The sequence below is a fragment of the Salmo trutta genome, chromosome 12, assembly GCF_901001165.1.
Source record: "Salmo trutta chromosome 12, fSalTru1.1, whole genome shotgun sequence".
Taxonomy (NCBI): Eukaryota; Metazoa; Chordata; class Actinopteri; order Salmoniformes; family Salmonidae; genus Salmo; species Salmo trutta.
In genome coordinates this window covers 24,217,500-24,234,276 of record NC_042968.1, presented here as the reverse complement: position 1 = coordinate 24,234,276, position 16,777 = coordinate 24,217,500, and the positions used below count along the sequence as shown (strand labels likewise).

The 16,777-nt window shown below is 43.9% G+C and overlaps 1 protein-coding gene across 1 annotated transcript in view; it reads right to left on the bottom strand.

The window, feature by feature from the left end:
- The window catches only part of LOC115203223 (synaptotagmin-7), a 116,699-nt gene extending 103,166 nt beyond the window's left edge, over positions 1-13,533 (bottom strand). Inside the window, exon 1 of the mRNA XM_029767691.1 lies at positions 13,146-13,533. Coding sequence (XP_029623551.1) covers positions 13,146-13,179 — 34 coding nt within the window. The 5' untranslated portion in view covers positions 13,180-13,533. The remainder of the gene's footprint in view (positions 1-13,145) is intronic.
- Positions 13,534-16,777: the final 3,244 nt, after the last annotated feature.

Genomic DNA, 16,777 nt, shown 5'->3' with positions numbered 1-16,777 from the left:
CTGCTGAGAGAGTTTCTTGCCTGCGCTTCACCAGATTCCATCATTATCTCTTCTCTTCCTGGTGCTCTGCCTGAATGTATGCATCTACTTGTGAATAATCATGAGACAAAAAGATAGGGAGGCAGTGGTGGCAAGGGGTGGCAAGGGGAAGAGACTTGAGTCGTGCACATGAGACGCCACCGTCTCTAGTGAACCAGAGAGTGTTATGTAACAGTAGAGAGACATAGGTGTGTAAGCATACGCCCACCCTAATGCACCCACTTACAAGCACACACAAACACACACACACCTCTCTCCTTCCCTCCTGAATCTAAATTCCCTTCAATCCAAGTCAGGCTCCGTCTTGGTTAATCAATGTGACGGTTTACTGAGATGGTGGGGGACAATGTCTGACCCAGGCAAAACACCATCCCATGCCCTGCGTCCCATCCATGCTTTTCTCACTTTCTGTCTCTCTCAAATCATTTGCCCTAGTATCACAAGTCTCACTTTCTGTCTCTCTCAAATCATATTGCCCTAGTATCACAAGTCTCACTTTATCTATGTACCAGTCTGATTTCCCCTCTTTGCCTTTTGTGTAAAAACAAACAGAACCACATCTTCTCCAATCCTGCCTTCCAGTCTCTGTACTTCCTGAGTCTGTATGATAGTGAGAGGAACTGATCTCTGTGCTTTCCCCCCATTACACACCAGAGTTATACCACCACTGGATAAAAATACATTCATTTCAGATGGCTATTATTGCCAGCACCTGACTAATAGCTGCTTTTTCCTCCCTCCATCTCTCTCTCTCGTCTCTCCCTCTTTTCAGCTCCTCCTCCCTCTCCTTATATAAAACACTGATAAGCCAGATGATTGGAGCTCATTATTTCTCCTTTTAAGGAATGTAATATTAACAAGACATTTGACAATGGATCTGGATACTGGTATTAATAAGCAATTACCTCAGACGTTTACAAACTGCCGGGATGGAAAAAGCATGACTGACCAATTTGTGCATCCATCTCCCCATTTGTCCCCTCCCTCCCTCCTTCCCTACTGTCTCCCTCCCTCCCTCCATGCCTACTGTCTCCCTCCCTCCCTCCATGCCTACTGTCTCCCTCCCCTCTTCCCTACTGTCTCCCTCACTCCATACCTACTGTCTCCCTCCCTCACTGTCTCTTCTGTGTTTGGCCTTGACAGAGTCATGGTGCTACAATCTCCCAGCACATCTCTTATCCACAGAACGGATGATAGAACTAGAGCGATGCCATGGCAAACTCCCAGATCACTAAAGACACAGTAGAGTGAAACCATTTCACTGTCCTCCACTATCAACGATCCAGCCCACATGAGACAAGGCGCACTAGACAGACATTACGGACACCCTGCAGCCAAGCTATCACAGATTCCATTCACACTAGAACACATCAGGTAAAGGTCATAAAAAGGGCATGAAGTGTATCTGCAGTACAGGCGGTTATGTGAGTAGTCCATGTCCAAAAACACACACACTTTGTGAACGTAGCTAGATCTAAGCTGATAATTAATGTATTGTATTAGAGGTCGACCGATTATGATTTTTCAACGCCGATACCGATACTTGGAGGACCAAAAAAGCTGATACCGATTAATCGGCAAATTTTTTTATTTATTATTTATTTGTAATAATGACAATTACAACCATACTGAATGAACACTTATTTTAACTTAATATAATACATCAATAAATCAATTTAGCCTCAAATAAATAATGAAACATGTTCAAATTGGTTTAAATAATGTGAAAACAAAGTGTTGGAGAAGAAAGTAAAAGTGCAATATGTGCCATGTAAGAAAGCTAACGTTTAAGTTTCTTGCTCAGAACATGAGAACATATGAAAGCTGGTGGTTCCTTTTAACATGAGTCTTCAATATTCCCAGGTAAGAAGTTTTAGGTTGTAGTTATTATAGGAATTATAGGACTATTTCTCTCTATACGATTTGTATTTCATATACCTTTGACTATTGGATGTTCTTATAGGCACTTTAGTATTGCCAGTGTAACAGTATAGCTTCTGTCCCTCCCTTCGCTCCTACCTGGGCTCAAACCAGGAACACACCGACAACAGCCACCCTCGAAGCAGTGTTACCCATGTAGAGGAAGGGAAACAACTACTCCAAGTCTCAGAGCGAGTGACGTTTGAAACGCTATTAGCGCGCACCCGCTAACTAGCTAGCCATTTCACATCGGTTACACCAGCCTCATCTTGGGAGTTGACAGGCATGAAGTCATAAACAGTGCAATGCATTGCGAAGAGCTGCTGGCAAAACGCAGTAAAGTGCTGTTTGAATGAAAGCTTACGAGCCCGCTGCTGCCTACCATCGCTCAGTCAGACTGCTCTATCAAATCATAGACTTAATTATAACATAATAACACACAGAAATATGAGCCTTAGGTCATTAATATGGTCGAATTCGGAAACTATCACGTTTATTCTTTCAGTGAAATACGGAACCGTTCCGTATTTTATCTAACGGGTGGCATCCATAAGTCTAAATATTCCTGTTACATCGCAGAACCTGCAATGTTATTTCATAGTTACGTAAAATTCTGGCAAATTAGTTCGCAACGAGCCAGGCGGCCCAAACTGCTGCATATACCCTGATTCTGCGTGCAAGGAACGCAAGAGAAGTGACACAATTTCACCTGGTTAATATTGCCTGCTAACCTGGATTTCTTTTAGCTAAATATGCAGGTTTAAAAATATATACTTCTGTGTATTGATTTTAAGAAAGGCATTGATATTTATGGTTAGGTACAGTCGTGCAACGATTGTGCTTTTTTTCGCAAATGCGCTTTTGTTAAATCATCCCCCGTTTGGCGAAGTCGGCTGTCTTTGTTAGGAAGAAATAGTCTTCACAGTTCGCAACGAGCCAGGCGGCCCAAACTGCTGCATATACCCTGAATCTGTTTGCAAGAGAAGTGACACATTTTCCCTAGTTAAAAGAAATTCATGTTAGCAGGCAATATTAACTAAATATGCAGGTTTAAAAATATATACTTGTGTATTGATTTTAAGAGAGACATTGATGTTTATGGTTAGGTACACGACGGATGCAAAGACAGTCCTTTTTCGCGAATGCGCACCACATCGATTATATGCAACGCAGGACAGGCTAGATAAACTAGTAATATCATCAACCATGTGTAGTTAACTAGTGATTATGATTGATTGATTGTTTTTTATAAGGTAAGTTTAATGCTAGCTAGCAACTTACCTTGGCTTCTTACTGCATTTGCGTAACAGGCAGGCTCCTCGTGGAGTGCAACGTAAAGCAGGTGGTTAGAGCATTGGACTAGTTAACGTAAGGTTGCATCCCCAAGCTGACAAGGTAAAAATCTGTCGTTCTGCCCCTGAACAAGGCAATTAACCCACCGTTCCTAGGCCGTCATTGAAAATAAGAATGTGTTCTTAACTGACTTGCCTAGTTAAATGAAGGTAAAAAATAATTTAAAAAATATATCTATACATATATATATATACTGCTCAAAAAAATAAAGGGAACACTTAAACAACACATCCTAGATCTGAATGAAAGAAATAATCTTATGAAATACTTTTTTCTTTACATAGTTGAATGTGCTGACAACAAAATCACACAAAAATAATCAATGGAAATCCAATTTATCAACCCATGGAGGTCTGGATTTGGAGTCACACTCAAAATTAAAGTGGAAAACCACACTACAGGCTGATCCAACTTTGATGTAATGTCCTTAAAACAAGTCAAAATGAGGCTCAGTAGTGTGTGTGGCCTCCACGTGCCTGTATGACCTCCCTACAACGCCTGGGCATGCTCCTGATGAGGTGGCGGATGGTCTCCTGAGGGATCTCCTCCCAGACCTGGACTAAAGCTTCCGCCAACTCCTGGACAGTCTGTGGTGCAACGTGGCGTTGGTGGATGGAGCGAGACATGATGTCCCAGATGTGCTCAATTGGATTCAGGTCTGGGGAACGGGCGGGCCAGTCCATAGCATCAATGCCTTCCTCTTGCAGGAACTGCTGACACACTCCAGCCACATGAGGTCTAGCATTGTCTTGCATTAGGAGGAACCCAGGGCCAACTGCACCAGCATATGGTCTCACAAGGGGTCTGAGGATCTCATCTCGGTACCTAATGGCAGTCAGGCTACCTCTGGCGAGCACATGGAGGGCTGTGCGGCCCCCCAAAGAAATGCCACCCCACACCATGACTGACTCACCGCCAAACCGGTCATGCTGGAGGATGTTGCAGGCAGCAGAACGTTCTCCACGGCGTCTCCAGACTCTGTCACGTCTGTCACGTGCTCAGTGTGAACCTGCTTTCATCTGTGAAGAGCACAGGGCGCCAGTGGCGAATTTGCCAATCTTGGTGTTCTCTGGCAAATGCCAAACGTCCTGCACGGTGTTGGGCTGTAAGCACAAGCCCCCACCTGTGGACGTCGGGCCCTCATACCACCCTCATGGAGTCTGTTTCTGACCGTTTGAGCAGACACATGCACATTTGTGGCCTGCTGGAGGTCATTTTGCAGGGCTCTGGCAGTGCTTCTCCTGTTCCTCCTTGCACAAAGGCGGAGGTAGCGGTCCTGCTGCTGGGTTGTTGTCCTCCTACGGCCTCTTCCACGTCTCCTGATGTACTGGCCTGTCTACTGGTAGCGCCTCCATGCTCTGGACACTACGCTGACAGACACAGCAAACCTTCTTGCCACAGCTCGTATTGATGTGCCATCCTGGATGAGCTGCACTACCTGAGCCACTTGTGTGGGTTGTAGACTCCGTCTCATGCTACCACTAGAGTGAAAGCACCGCCAGCATTCAAAAGTGACCAAAACATCAGCCAGGAAGCATAGAAACTGAGAAGTGGTCTGTGGTCCCCACCTGCAGAACCACTCCTTTATTGGGGGTGTCTTGCTAATTGCCTATAATTTCCACCTGTTGTCTATTCCATTTGCACAACAGCATGTGAAATGTATTGTCAATCAGTGTTGCTTCCTAAGTGGACCGTTTGATTTCACAGAAGTGTGATTGACTTGGAGTTACATTGTGTTGTTTAAGTGTTCCCTTTATTTTTTTGAGCAGTGTATATCGGCACATCGGTGGCCAAAAATAGCGATTACCGATTGTTATGAAAACTTGAAATCGGCCCTAATTAATCGGCCATTCCGATTAATCGGTCGACCTCTACATTGTATATGCATAATGACCACAATGCTTTGAGAGGAGTGGCAGTTTGTTTTCCAGTGAAGAAGTATTACCCTGATCTAACTTATCTAACATGGGAGACCTGAACAGGTTAGATAAACGTCCTGACATCTAACACAATACCTCTGACCTTCTTCCAGTGTTTGGATTATTGCTCTGCTATGACATCAGAGCCACCCTGCAGGAATACTAATAAACAGGATGGATAAAGGTGATAAACCCTCCATCAATTACATAACATTTGACATATACCATTAATATGACATATAGCATTATTAATGGTATGTTTGGATTTTGGCTGCCAGCAGGCTCAAGATTCTGAAATCACTGAGAAACCTTTGACAGATAAAATCTATACTTTTTCCCTTGGCTTTGTGACCTCTATAAATAATGGTAGGAATTTCATCAGAAAATATTTATCACCATGCTGAGCTTCCACCTAACCCCACTGATCAAAACCTACAACCCCCTAAAATATTCCAGGGAAAGGCTATTGGTTGTGGTGGCTGAAGAATTCCAGACTAATTGTAGTTATTGCTGTTGTCTGATAAGCGAGTTAGGACTCAGATGTGGTCTAATCTTTACCTAGGGCTGAGATTAACCAGAGTCAATAGCTCCAGTGTGTGCCGATGTCAGATCACCTGCCACTGCAGGGATCCCCCACAGCACAGCACAGGCTGCCTGTCAGGGAACCATTCCTGACGGGAAATAGATTCCCTGCTGGGAGATGGATTGGTGGAAACCATTCCAGAGTGGAATTAAGACATGCTGGACATTCTGGATTCCACAGCCTTGTAGTCTTCTGTGAAGGCCAACATTTTGGATGTATGTGATTTACTAATAACGGAGGGATAGACATCTCTATTGGAAAGGATTGCTGTGCTATAAACACACCATCATCTGACTGTCATATTGGCCACCCAGTGTGGGATGCAATTTGACAGAATTATGCTAAAATTAATCAACTTTAAAAATATATATTATTTGACTGTTCATGATAATCAGGCATTCCTGTGGCATGTTGTTCTTTCCCCCACGTGTTATAGAAAGAATCATACAATTACAAAATATATTATGACACATCTATAGGCAAACATGAATTATACCAATAACCATTAATGAAACCTGCCAGTAAAACACTTGTCTAATATAGACCTTTCGCCCTACCCGAGAAAGAGAGACAGAACATTCCCTGACTATGTGTATTTTCACACATCTACTGCAGTGCCAGTGGCCTTGTGAGGAGAGGAAAAGCTGCCTACACTTATCACTGTAATAAAATAGTGAAATTCTGCCCAAAGCTGCCAGGGGCACAAAGTATTTCAAACACCTGAAAAAGCTTTTTCCTGCAATGTAGAGTCTTAATCATTATGCCTAACTCTATATAAAAAATGTATATTTTTCTGCATAGGTTATCTAGCATACCTCTTTACCTGTTCAATTGTCATTTTAATGAGGGTGTTATGTTGACTGTTGTAAATCACACATCTCAATATACTGCACTAACATGCCTAGGACATAAAAATTACAACACAGTACATGGGATACAGGCACATATCATGGCAACATAATTCATACACTAATATCATGATTACATTTAAACCAAGTATTTTTTGCGCATATCTAAGCATACCTCCTGACTGCTGGTTCTTTAAAAAAAAAAATGTAATATGGCGAATGTTGGAAGTCACGACTTCACAGGAGAGTCATTTGAACTTAATTTTTTTTATCAAAATGTGTTTTTTGGCAGAAATGCCTTCTGGAACATTTGAACCTTCATGTACCTTAATAACAAACTTGTATGCCATCTGTAAATGTGAATAAAGTTGTTAAATTACGAGCCAAGTTGGTTTAGCCACAGAAAAAAACAGGAACCTTGATTGGCTGAGATAATGAGTAGGTTGAACATGCCGAGAGATGTTTTTCAGATTGGTGTGTGGTGTAGCATCTAATGTATATAAAATGAGCTGCTCGTTATGCTTAGATAATGCTTTCTACTGCAGTTTTTTCGAAAGATATAACATTAGCCATGGAGAACTGCAAATATGTTGCTACTGCTCCCAATAACATTGCTCCCCTGAATTTAAAGGTCATTGGGAAAAAGTTGTGATGGACTACTTACTGGAGGACGATCGTGCCATGCTGACTCTCTCTGACTCTGAAAATTAATCAGATGATTAGGAAATCCCTGATTTAGGTAAAAACATTTTCATTGAGGAAGACATTGTAGAGTCTTCTGATGACAGTGATGGGGAATAAACAGCGATCAACAGTGTTGTTGTCACGGAATAAGTTGACCGAGTTTGAAATCAGTGGAATGTCTGGTAGAGATTAATAGAATTTTGGCGTTTGATTGCAAATACAGAGGGAGTTCAAAAGAGAACACCTGTCTCCGGATTATATCTTCAAACTAAGGGCAACCATGGCATTTGTGACAGAGAGGGAGAAAGATCTGATGATTCTTATGGCATTGCACACAGTCAGTGTGAACCAGAGTGACTTGACACAAAGGAGAGCTCTCCAGTAGGTTCCAAAACATTCATAGCTAATTTTCTCAAAGTGAGGTTGCAAGTTTATCAACTTCCAAAGCAGAATTACTTTCCCATTGTTCCTCAAATGTAGTGTATGATATACCATTTTGTAGCTCTGTATCTCTGCTTTTATCCAATGTAAAAAAAAAAATATTTCAAATTTTGCTACTTAATCAAGGCGGTCGGTCACATATGCTTCTCTACAGCTCTGATAAAATCTGGGTAAAAGATTGAAAGGAATGTGAGTTTTATTCAGTACATTTAGTAATTGCTTGCTTTTCTAAAGTCTAGAAACCTTGCCAGCTGTCACGCCCTGGCCATAGAGAGGGTTTTATTCTCTATTTTGGTTAGGCCAGGGTGTGAATAGGGTGGGCATTCTATGTCCTTTTTTCTATGGTTTGTATTTCTTTGTTTTGGGTATGGTTCTCAATCAGGGACAGCTGTATATCGTTGTCTCTGATTGGGAGCCATACTTAGGCAGCCTGTTTTCCTTTGGGTTTTGGTGGGTGGTTGCTTTCTGTTTTCTGTCTTGTGTTTTTCACCTGATAGAGCTGTTGCGTTATGTTCCACTTTGTTTTTGATTCAGTGTTCAGAACTATTAAACATGATGAACACGTACCATGCTGCACCTTGGTCCTCTCCTTGCAACAACCAGTACAGAACCACCCACCAAAAGAAGACCAAGCTGCGTGGATTGGAGCACCGGGGAGAAGGATGGACATGGAAGTCGGAACATCGATTCTGGGAGGACAAGTTAAGGGAGCTACAGGAGCCTGAGAGGCAGCCCAAAAAAATGTTTTGGGGGGGACACACGGGGAGTTGGGGTAAGTCAGGTTGGAGACCTGAGCCAACTCCCCGTGCTTATTATGGGGAGCGACGGATCAAGCAAGCACCCTGTTATGCTGAGTTACGCACTGTGTCACCAGTGCGCAGCTATAGCCCGGTGCGGTCGATACAGGCTCCTCAGCGTTGCCATGCTAGAGTTGGCACTCAGCCAGGGAGAAGTGCGCCGGCGCAGCACATCTGGCCACCAGTGCGTCTCCTAGGTCCAGCCTACCCTGCGCCTGCTCAACGCACGGCAGCCATCATTCCCCAGCACAGCCCAGTTCGCCCTGTGCCAGCGCTCCGCCCGTGCTGGGCTATAGTGACCATCCAGCCAGGACCATGTGTGCCAGCCCTGAGCTCCAGATCTCCGGTACGCCTCCATAGCCCAGTACGTCCTGTTCCTGCTCCTCGCACTAGCTCTGAGGTGTGTGTTACCAGTCTGGCACCTCCAAAGCCAGTCCCACGCATCAGGCCTCCAGTGCGCATTCCCTGTCCGGAGCTGCCAGAGTCGCCCGCCTGTCCGGAGCTGCCAGAGTCGCCCGCCTGTCCGGAGCTGCCAGAGTCGCCCTCCAGTCCGGGGCCCGCTGCGAGGGTCCCCACTCCAGAGACGCCACCTAAGTGGGCCTAAGTGGGCCAGAGCCGCCGCCATAAGGAAGGGGGGGGGGGGGGGGGGGTACTGTCACGCCCTGGCCATAGAGATGGTTTTATTCTCTATTTTGGTTAGGCCAGGGTGTGACTAGAGTGGGCATTCTATGTCCTTTTTTCTATGGTTTGTATTTCTTTGTTTTGGCCGGGTATGGTTCTCAATCAGGGACAGCTGTATATCGTTGTCTCTGATTGGGAGCCATACTTAGGCAGCCTGTTTTCCTTTGGGTTTTGTGGGTGGTTGCTTTCTGTTTTCCGTTTAGTAGTTGTTGAACCTGACGGAACTGTTGGTTGTGTTGTTATTTTGTTTAAAGTGTTCTCAGTAAATAAATGAATGATGAGCACTCCCCACGCTGCGCCTTGGTCTACTCCTTGCAACGGCCGTTACACCAGCAGGCTTTCCAGCTAAGATAGTCAGACAAGCTACTTTAACTTAATTGATAGCCTGAAATGGCTTGGTAGATAGGTTCCAAATCTCCCAAGGTTCCGAATCTCCCAACATTAGAACTATCTAGCTGGCTAGTTATACAACGTCATAAAATGGCTAGGTGGCTAGTATTACAGAGAAACAACAAAACATTTTCGTTTTATTTATTAATTAAGAAGAAATCAAAAGGCTACATAGCTTGATTAAATTCCTTTACCAACATACCTCCTGTGAGTCCTGCCCATCACCCGCAGGTAAAATAATGTTTACATTTCTTGCATTACTCATCTCATATGTATATACTGTATTCTATAATATGTACTGCATCTTAGTCTATGCCGCTCTGGCATTGCTCATCCATATATTCTTATTCCATTCCTTACTTCGATTTGTGTGTATTAGGTATTTTTGTGGAATTATTAGATATTACTTGATAGATATTGCTGCACTGTCGGAACTAGAAGCACAAGCATTTCGCTACACTTGCAATAACATCTGCTAACCATGTGTATGTGACCAATAACATTTGATTTGATTTGAAATCAACAGTTTTGTCAACAATTTATCAGTGAGAATCGCTATTGGCTCATTGACTCATTGCTAGAAGTGGCTAGATTACGTTTTGCCATTGCCACGACGATGTCTCAGCACCAGGTCCCTGACGTAGCATTTTTGCCCACTCTCCTGCCGCACACCCCCTCTCCTTGTGCTTCTCCGCCTGTAAGTACGCTGTTGCGGTGACTTCTGTTGCACAGACAGCTTCTCCCACTTTAGTTTGCAGCAGACTTTTAGTGGGAAAAGTTGGTAAATGCTACAAAACCATAGAAATCTTTGATGTCAAACTCCCCAAAGGCAGCCTGAAAAGTAGCTGAATTTCACACTAGCCTCTTTTAACAATAAAGTCGCTGGAGAGGTCTGAAAATTCGCTAAATATAGCATCAAAGTCGGGGGGGGGGGGGTGTCCAGTCAGTGTGTCCCCTCCGCATAATCCCACTGACATAGGGCCTTCCGAGTGGCGCAGTGGTCTAAGGCACTGCCTCGCAGTGTAGCTGTGCCACTAGAGATCCTGGTTTGAGTCCAGGCTCTGTCGCAGCCGCCGTGACCGGGAGACCCATAGACCCATGGGGCGGCGCACAATTGGCCCAGCATTGTCCGGGTTAGGGGAGGGTTTGGCCGGCAGGGATGTCATTGTGCTCTAGCGACTCCTGTTGCAGGCCGGGCGCAATGCACGCTGACATGGTCGCCAGGTGTATGGTGTTTCCTTAAACACCTTGGTGCGGCTGGCTTCCGGGTTAATCGGGCATTGTGTCAAGAAGCAGTGCGGCTTGGCTGGTTTGTGTTTCAGAGGATGCTGCTCCGGTCAACTGTAAGTGCTGTTATTGTGAAAGTCTAGGAGCAACAACGGCTCAGCCCCGAAGTGGTAGGCCACACAAGCTCACAGAACAGGACTGCCGAGTGCTGAAATGCGTAGTGCATAAAAATCGTCAGTCCTCGGTTACAACGCTCACTACTGAGTTCCAAACTGCCTCTTGAAGCAACGTCAGCACAAGGCGGTTCATGGGGAGCTTCATGAAATGGGCTTCCATCGCCGAGCAGCCGCACACAAGCCTAAGATCACTATGTGCAATGCCAAGCTTCGCCTGGAGTAGTATAAAGCTCTCTGCCATTGTACTCTGGAGCAGTGGAAATGTGTTCTCTGAAGTGATGAATCACGCTTCACCATCTAGCACTATGAAGGACAAATCTGGGTTTGGTGGATGCCAGAAGAATACTACCTGCCCCAATGCATAGTGCCAACTGTAAAGTTAGGTGGAGGAGGAATAATGGTCTGGGGATGTTTTTCATGGTTCGGGCTAGGCAGCTTAGTTCCAGTGAAGGGAAATCTTAATGCTACAGCATACAATGACATACTAGACGATTTTGTGCTTTTAACTTTGTGGCAACAGTTTGGGGAAGGACCTTTCCTGTTTCAGAATGAAAATGCCCCCATGCACAAAGCAAGGTCCACACAGAAATGGTTTTTTCGAGATCAGTGTGGAAGAACTTGACTGGCCTGCACAGAGCTCTGACCTCAACTCCATCGAACACCTTTGGGATGAATTGGAACGCAGACTGCGAGCCAGGCCTAATCGCCCAACATCAGTGCCGACCTCACTAATGCTTTTGTGGCTGAATGGAAGCAAGTCCCCGCAGCAATGTTCCAACATCTAGTGGAAAGCCTTCCCAGAAGAGTGGAGGCTGTCATGGCAGCAAATCCAGATTAATGCCCATGACTTTGGAATGAGATGTTCAACGAGCAGGTGTCCACATACTTTTGGCCATGCAGTGTAGGAACTCCAGTAAATAAGCCAGTAATTCTAGAGTGGATGATGGAAAATGAACAAATCTCACATTTTCTGTGTTCATGAAGTTTGCAATTTGCTTTTGCTATATTATGTGGATAGATTTAGGTCATTTTATAGAGTACAGTGTTCAGAAACCCACTTGTTCCAGACACCATCCTCTCTGTAAATGACCCTCAATATATAGGCCTATTTTGCAAGTGATCTGTCACAAAAGGGATGTTCAAAGGGACACAGTGTTTATAGAACTAGGCCTTCTTATTTATCCAGACTACAGCCAATAATATTTATTGGAACTGGGTGATTTATTGGAAGTGCATTTTTCACTGCCATAATGAGGCCATGAATGAATAAAGCTGTTTTCAGCCATTTCACGTTTACTGACAGTCTTCACAGAAGATCATTCAGTTCACACATTTCTCTCCCTGAGCAGCAGGTGTTTGCTGTCAAGGTGTGCAGCCTACTGCTTGCCACCAGGGGAGACACTTAGGGGCGGGAAGAGGGCCACTACTTCTCCATGTAACCTGTCACGCCCCCGATGCACGTGGGATACATTTCTTAAATAGGTGCATCCCCCCACCCACCCGCAAACACACGGGCACACATACAATATGCTCCTCTCTCTCTCTTTCTCTCAGACAGGGACACAAACACCCGTGGACATGATAGGAGATGAGATGACCTTGTGTGCTTTGCCGCTCAGTTTACCTGACTTAAAAACCGGTGACACTCGGGCATGTAGGCTAACGTTAACAATACTGAGAGAACAACAAGTGCACAAGCATCTTTATCTTACACCCGAGTCTCCATGCTGCCAGCCAAATTGTAGTCATTCCATCTACACAATTGCCTTTGGTGCGGTCTATGAACGATGAGGTACATTTACATTTACATTTAAGTCATTTAGCCTTTGAACGTCATCCAGGCAGATGACAAGGAATGTTACGAGTAAACAAAATCATGGGCTATGCATGCTGATAGAGATGACACTAGTAAAATCAGCAATAACATGCTGCTTGTGTTGTGGCGATGACTCCCAGCATCATTACTTAAGACCAACAAATCATACTCAAGGGCATTTTTGAACGATCACAAGAGCCTCAAACAAACTAGCCTAAAAGGGAGACAGACAGTCTGGCATGGAAAATATAAATGTTGGTCTTTCTCTCACCTTTGCTGTTCCCTTCTTCTCTGTTTAGATGCATGGCTGTTGCTTTTTTTCAGTAAAGCTGTATTCTTCTATTTTGATTTTTAAGGAATAGCCTTCGTGTTGAAAACTCCAATTCCAATTTTGCTTTTTATTTATTGCCTTATATTGTCTTGCTACTCAGCGAGTGCGCGTGGACGCGCGCGTACTTGAGTGTCCTCCCCGTAATTCGCTCGCGCAGGTAGGTAATGTTGGTGGCTGAATCTATTTAGTATCTCTCTCTCTCCAGTTCAGAGCCGCTCAAAAGAGATGGTCGCAATAAGATTGCAGGGAGGAGACGGGCAGACGGCAGGCGGGCGGGGTGACGTGAAAGCAGTCCGTGCAAAGTACTCGCAGCTGGAGTCAAAATCCGTGTTCGGGCTATGGTTCCCGCCAGCTGATGGAACCATACACTTTAATGTTGCCTATTTTTTAAGGGACTTAATCGTAGTTAGATGTTAGTCTACAATCACCATTATATCACCATCGTTATCCTCACCTCAATCACTATTATCATTATAATCCCTTCATTTCATAAGCATGTCCTTTGAGAGTTCCAGAAACCGTCTCAGATGGCTAATACATATAGAGGGGGCGAGCGAGGGATTGATTCACCACAAAAAGAGACCTGGAAATGTGTGTGCCTTTGTGGCCTCAAACTGTAAATGTGAGAATAGGTGTCTGTAGATGTGTAGTCTCAGCCTGGTCTAGTTGGTAGTCTATGGGCGACAGGTTGTCAGTGACTCCCAATTGCAGGTGGCAAATTAATTGGGGGGTCGTGCGTGAGAAACGGTTGCCTTTTCTCGCGCGCACATGCTGTAGCCTACCATCCTTCACATTTTTGTGTGATAAGCGTTGCTTCATCCTCGATTCCTTGAGCCTGTTATTTTTAACACTCAATCTGTGTTCGCCATAAGACTGTTATAACCAATACGAAAAGTTGATTTACTCACCGCTCACGTCCACCCGTAGCAACATGACTGACATGGCTCACCAGCGGTCCCTAGTGTTGTAGAACAACGAATGGCAAACAGTACATTCAATAATTGTTATTTTATGAAGGCCTATTAAAGTTTGGTGTAGCCTAATCTTATTTACGCATCTTCATTTGACCACATGCCAAGTATTTAATGACGTGGGCTATCAATTACGCATTTAATTGATATTGATAAGTAGGCTTGCCCATATAAAATTGAGAAATATTCTTACTCTAATTTTACATTTATAATGTTTCAAACAAAATGTGCTAAAGCAACTGGGTTGTAGGCCTACAAGATGGTCTATGCATAAGCATCTACTTTTGTCTCACTCATCTTCCATTCCTTAACCTTGAGTGCTCAATAATAATGGAAGCCAATGACAACTCCATGAGATTCGAGTTGATATGCTGATCCTTGGAGCGATGCTGGCCATGTGCCTCTTCCTGTCTCATTGTAAGCCTTTTGGCTGCAAGATAATGCTTTCTCTGTCCCAGAACTCAGTTGTCTGTCTGGCATCTCTCTCGCTCACTGACACTGAGTGTACAAAACATTAGGAACACCTTTTTATTATTGAGTTGCACACTTTTGCCCTCAGAACAGCCTCAATTCGTCAGGGCATTGACTTTACAAGGTGTTGAAATCGTTCCACAGTGATGCTGGCCCATGTTGACTCCAACGATTACCACAGTTGTGTCAAGTTGACTGGGTGTCCTTTGGGTGGTAGACCATTCTTGAGACACACAAGAAACTGCTTTGCTCAAGGGCAGAACACCACCTTTTTCCACTTCTCCAACTCTGGGATTCCTACCAGCAACCTTTTAGTTATTGGCCCATCGCTCTTAACCGCTAGACTACCTGCTGCCATTATAATGTTATTAACTTTAATTAAAATATGTAAACTTAAAATGATTAACCAGAATGACATTTACTCTCATGGGTGGCCAAAAATAACTATATTAAAGCCACACCCATAATAGGCCAAGTCTCCTTAAAATAACCTAGAATTACATTAAAAAAGACCCAGCATGAAAGTGAATAAAAAACCAATTGATGGTTGAATTAACCCATGTTTGGTAATCCAAGCAACCAAACATGTTGGGTTATTAACGCAACCCAACTGGCTTGGTCAAAGTAACCCAGCGTGTGGTCTGTCCAATATTTACCCAGCGCAGGGTTACCAAATAACCCAAATTGAGTTGTTTTTAACCCAGCATTTTTTAGAGTGTAGGTTACAGCCCACTCAGAGCTGCACGCTGGATCTCAAACAAGTATTCCAAAATCTCTCTCTCTCTCTCTCTCTCTCTCTCTCTCTCTCTCTCTCTCTCTCTCTCTCTCTCTCTCTCTCTCTCTCTCTCTCTCTCTCTCTCTCTCTCTCTCTCTCTCTAGCATGAATATTAATTAGCCTGTCACACTGTGGCCTCCGAACTCAAGGCAACTCTTTCATCAACGCAACTTCAGCAATGCTTTGATCCTCAAGGGTTTTCATTGACATTGTCATTTTGCAGCCACCAGCTTTCCCCAATACCAATCTGCTGTACTGTAGATTGCAAATAATGACAACAGAACCGTAACAGATTTAGATCGCTTAGCTACATACAGTAGATATTCCTATACATTTCAACCATACTTGCTGGTACAATTTCTTCCACTTTCATAGCCCTGAGACACATTCCTGCCTGTTATACACCATCAAAGGAGGTAGAGGTCATTTCACGAGCCATTTACACACCATGCTCTCCCATTCCCCTGGAACAGAGTGAATCATATAGCTATTGCAATGCCCCTTGAGAATGTAATTTCTCAACATATGAAATGTCATAGTAAATAAGCTAATTGATCACTATGAAGGCAATTTAAGTCTCATGAAAGTGAAATGTATGGCACTGCCTGTGACAGTAGGCCTACGATAAATTGGATCTAGATTGATATGATGAAATTGATCTAAATGATGGTGGGGCATCTACATCCCCTCTGGTCTGTGTGTGTTTGACAGTCCTTGGCAGTAGATTCTCACCCTCCGGGCACTCACTTCTTTTGTAATCAATGCCCTGATTTGGTTGAGTGCCTCGATCTCCCCATCTCTCATCTCTCCCTCTTCTCCTCCCTTCCCTTCTTCCCATTTCTTATTGGTTTACCCTGTTCCTTGACTCCACCCTGTATTAGCCATATTCACCTGTGGAGCATACAAAGTACATAATAATAAGATATTAGAATGATTATTAATAATTAATAATATCAATAATAATCATAGTACAAACATAACATCTCCTTCTTGTAATTGTATTAAATTCTATGAAATGTAGTATACATTAAATGCATGCCTGCTTGCACCTGCTCCATCTACTGGACAGATGCTAACACTGTAATAATCACATAACAATGGAAGGTGTAAATAATGTGTCCTCTATACACAGTGTCTCTGCTTGTTTGTTTTCAAATGGGATCTGAGTGGTATCCATGAGAGTGGAGAAAGACAAATACTGCAGGTGGGAAACGGATCTCCTCCAAAGGAGACAATGCCAAGAAAGCAACAGGACACAAGGACAGCCATGCCCATGTGAACTAGAGAATCTGGCTATTGGATGGACACATGGTTCCGTAGGAATGAGACAGGCCGACAGAGACAGCGAGATACTG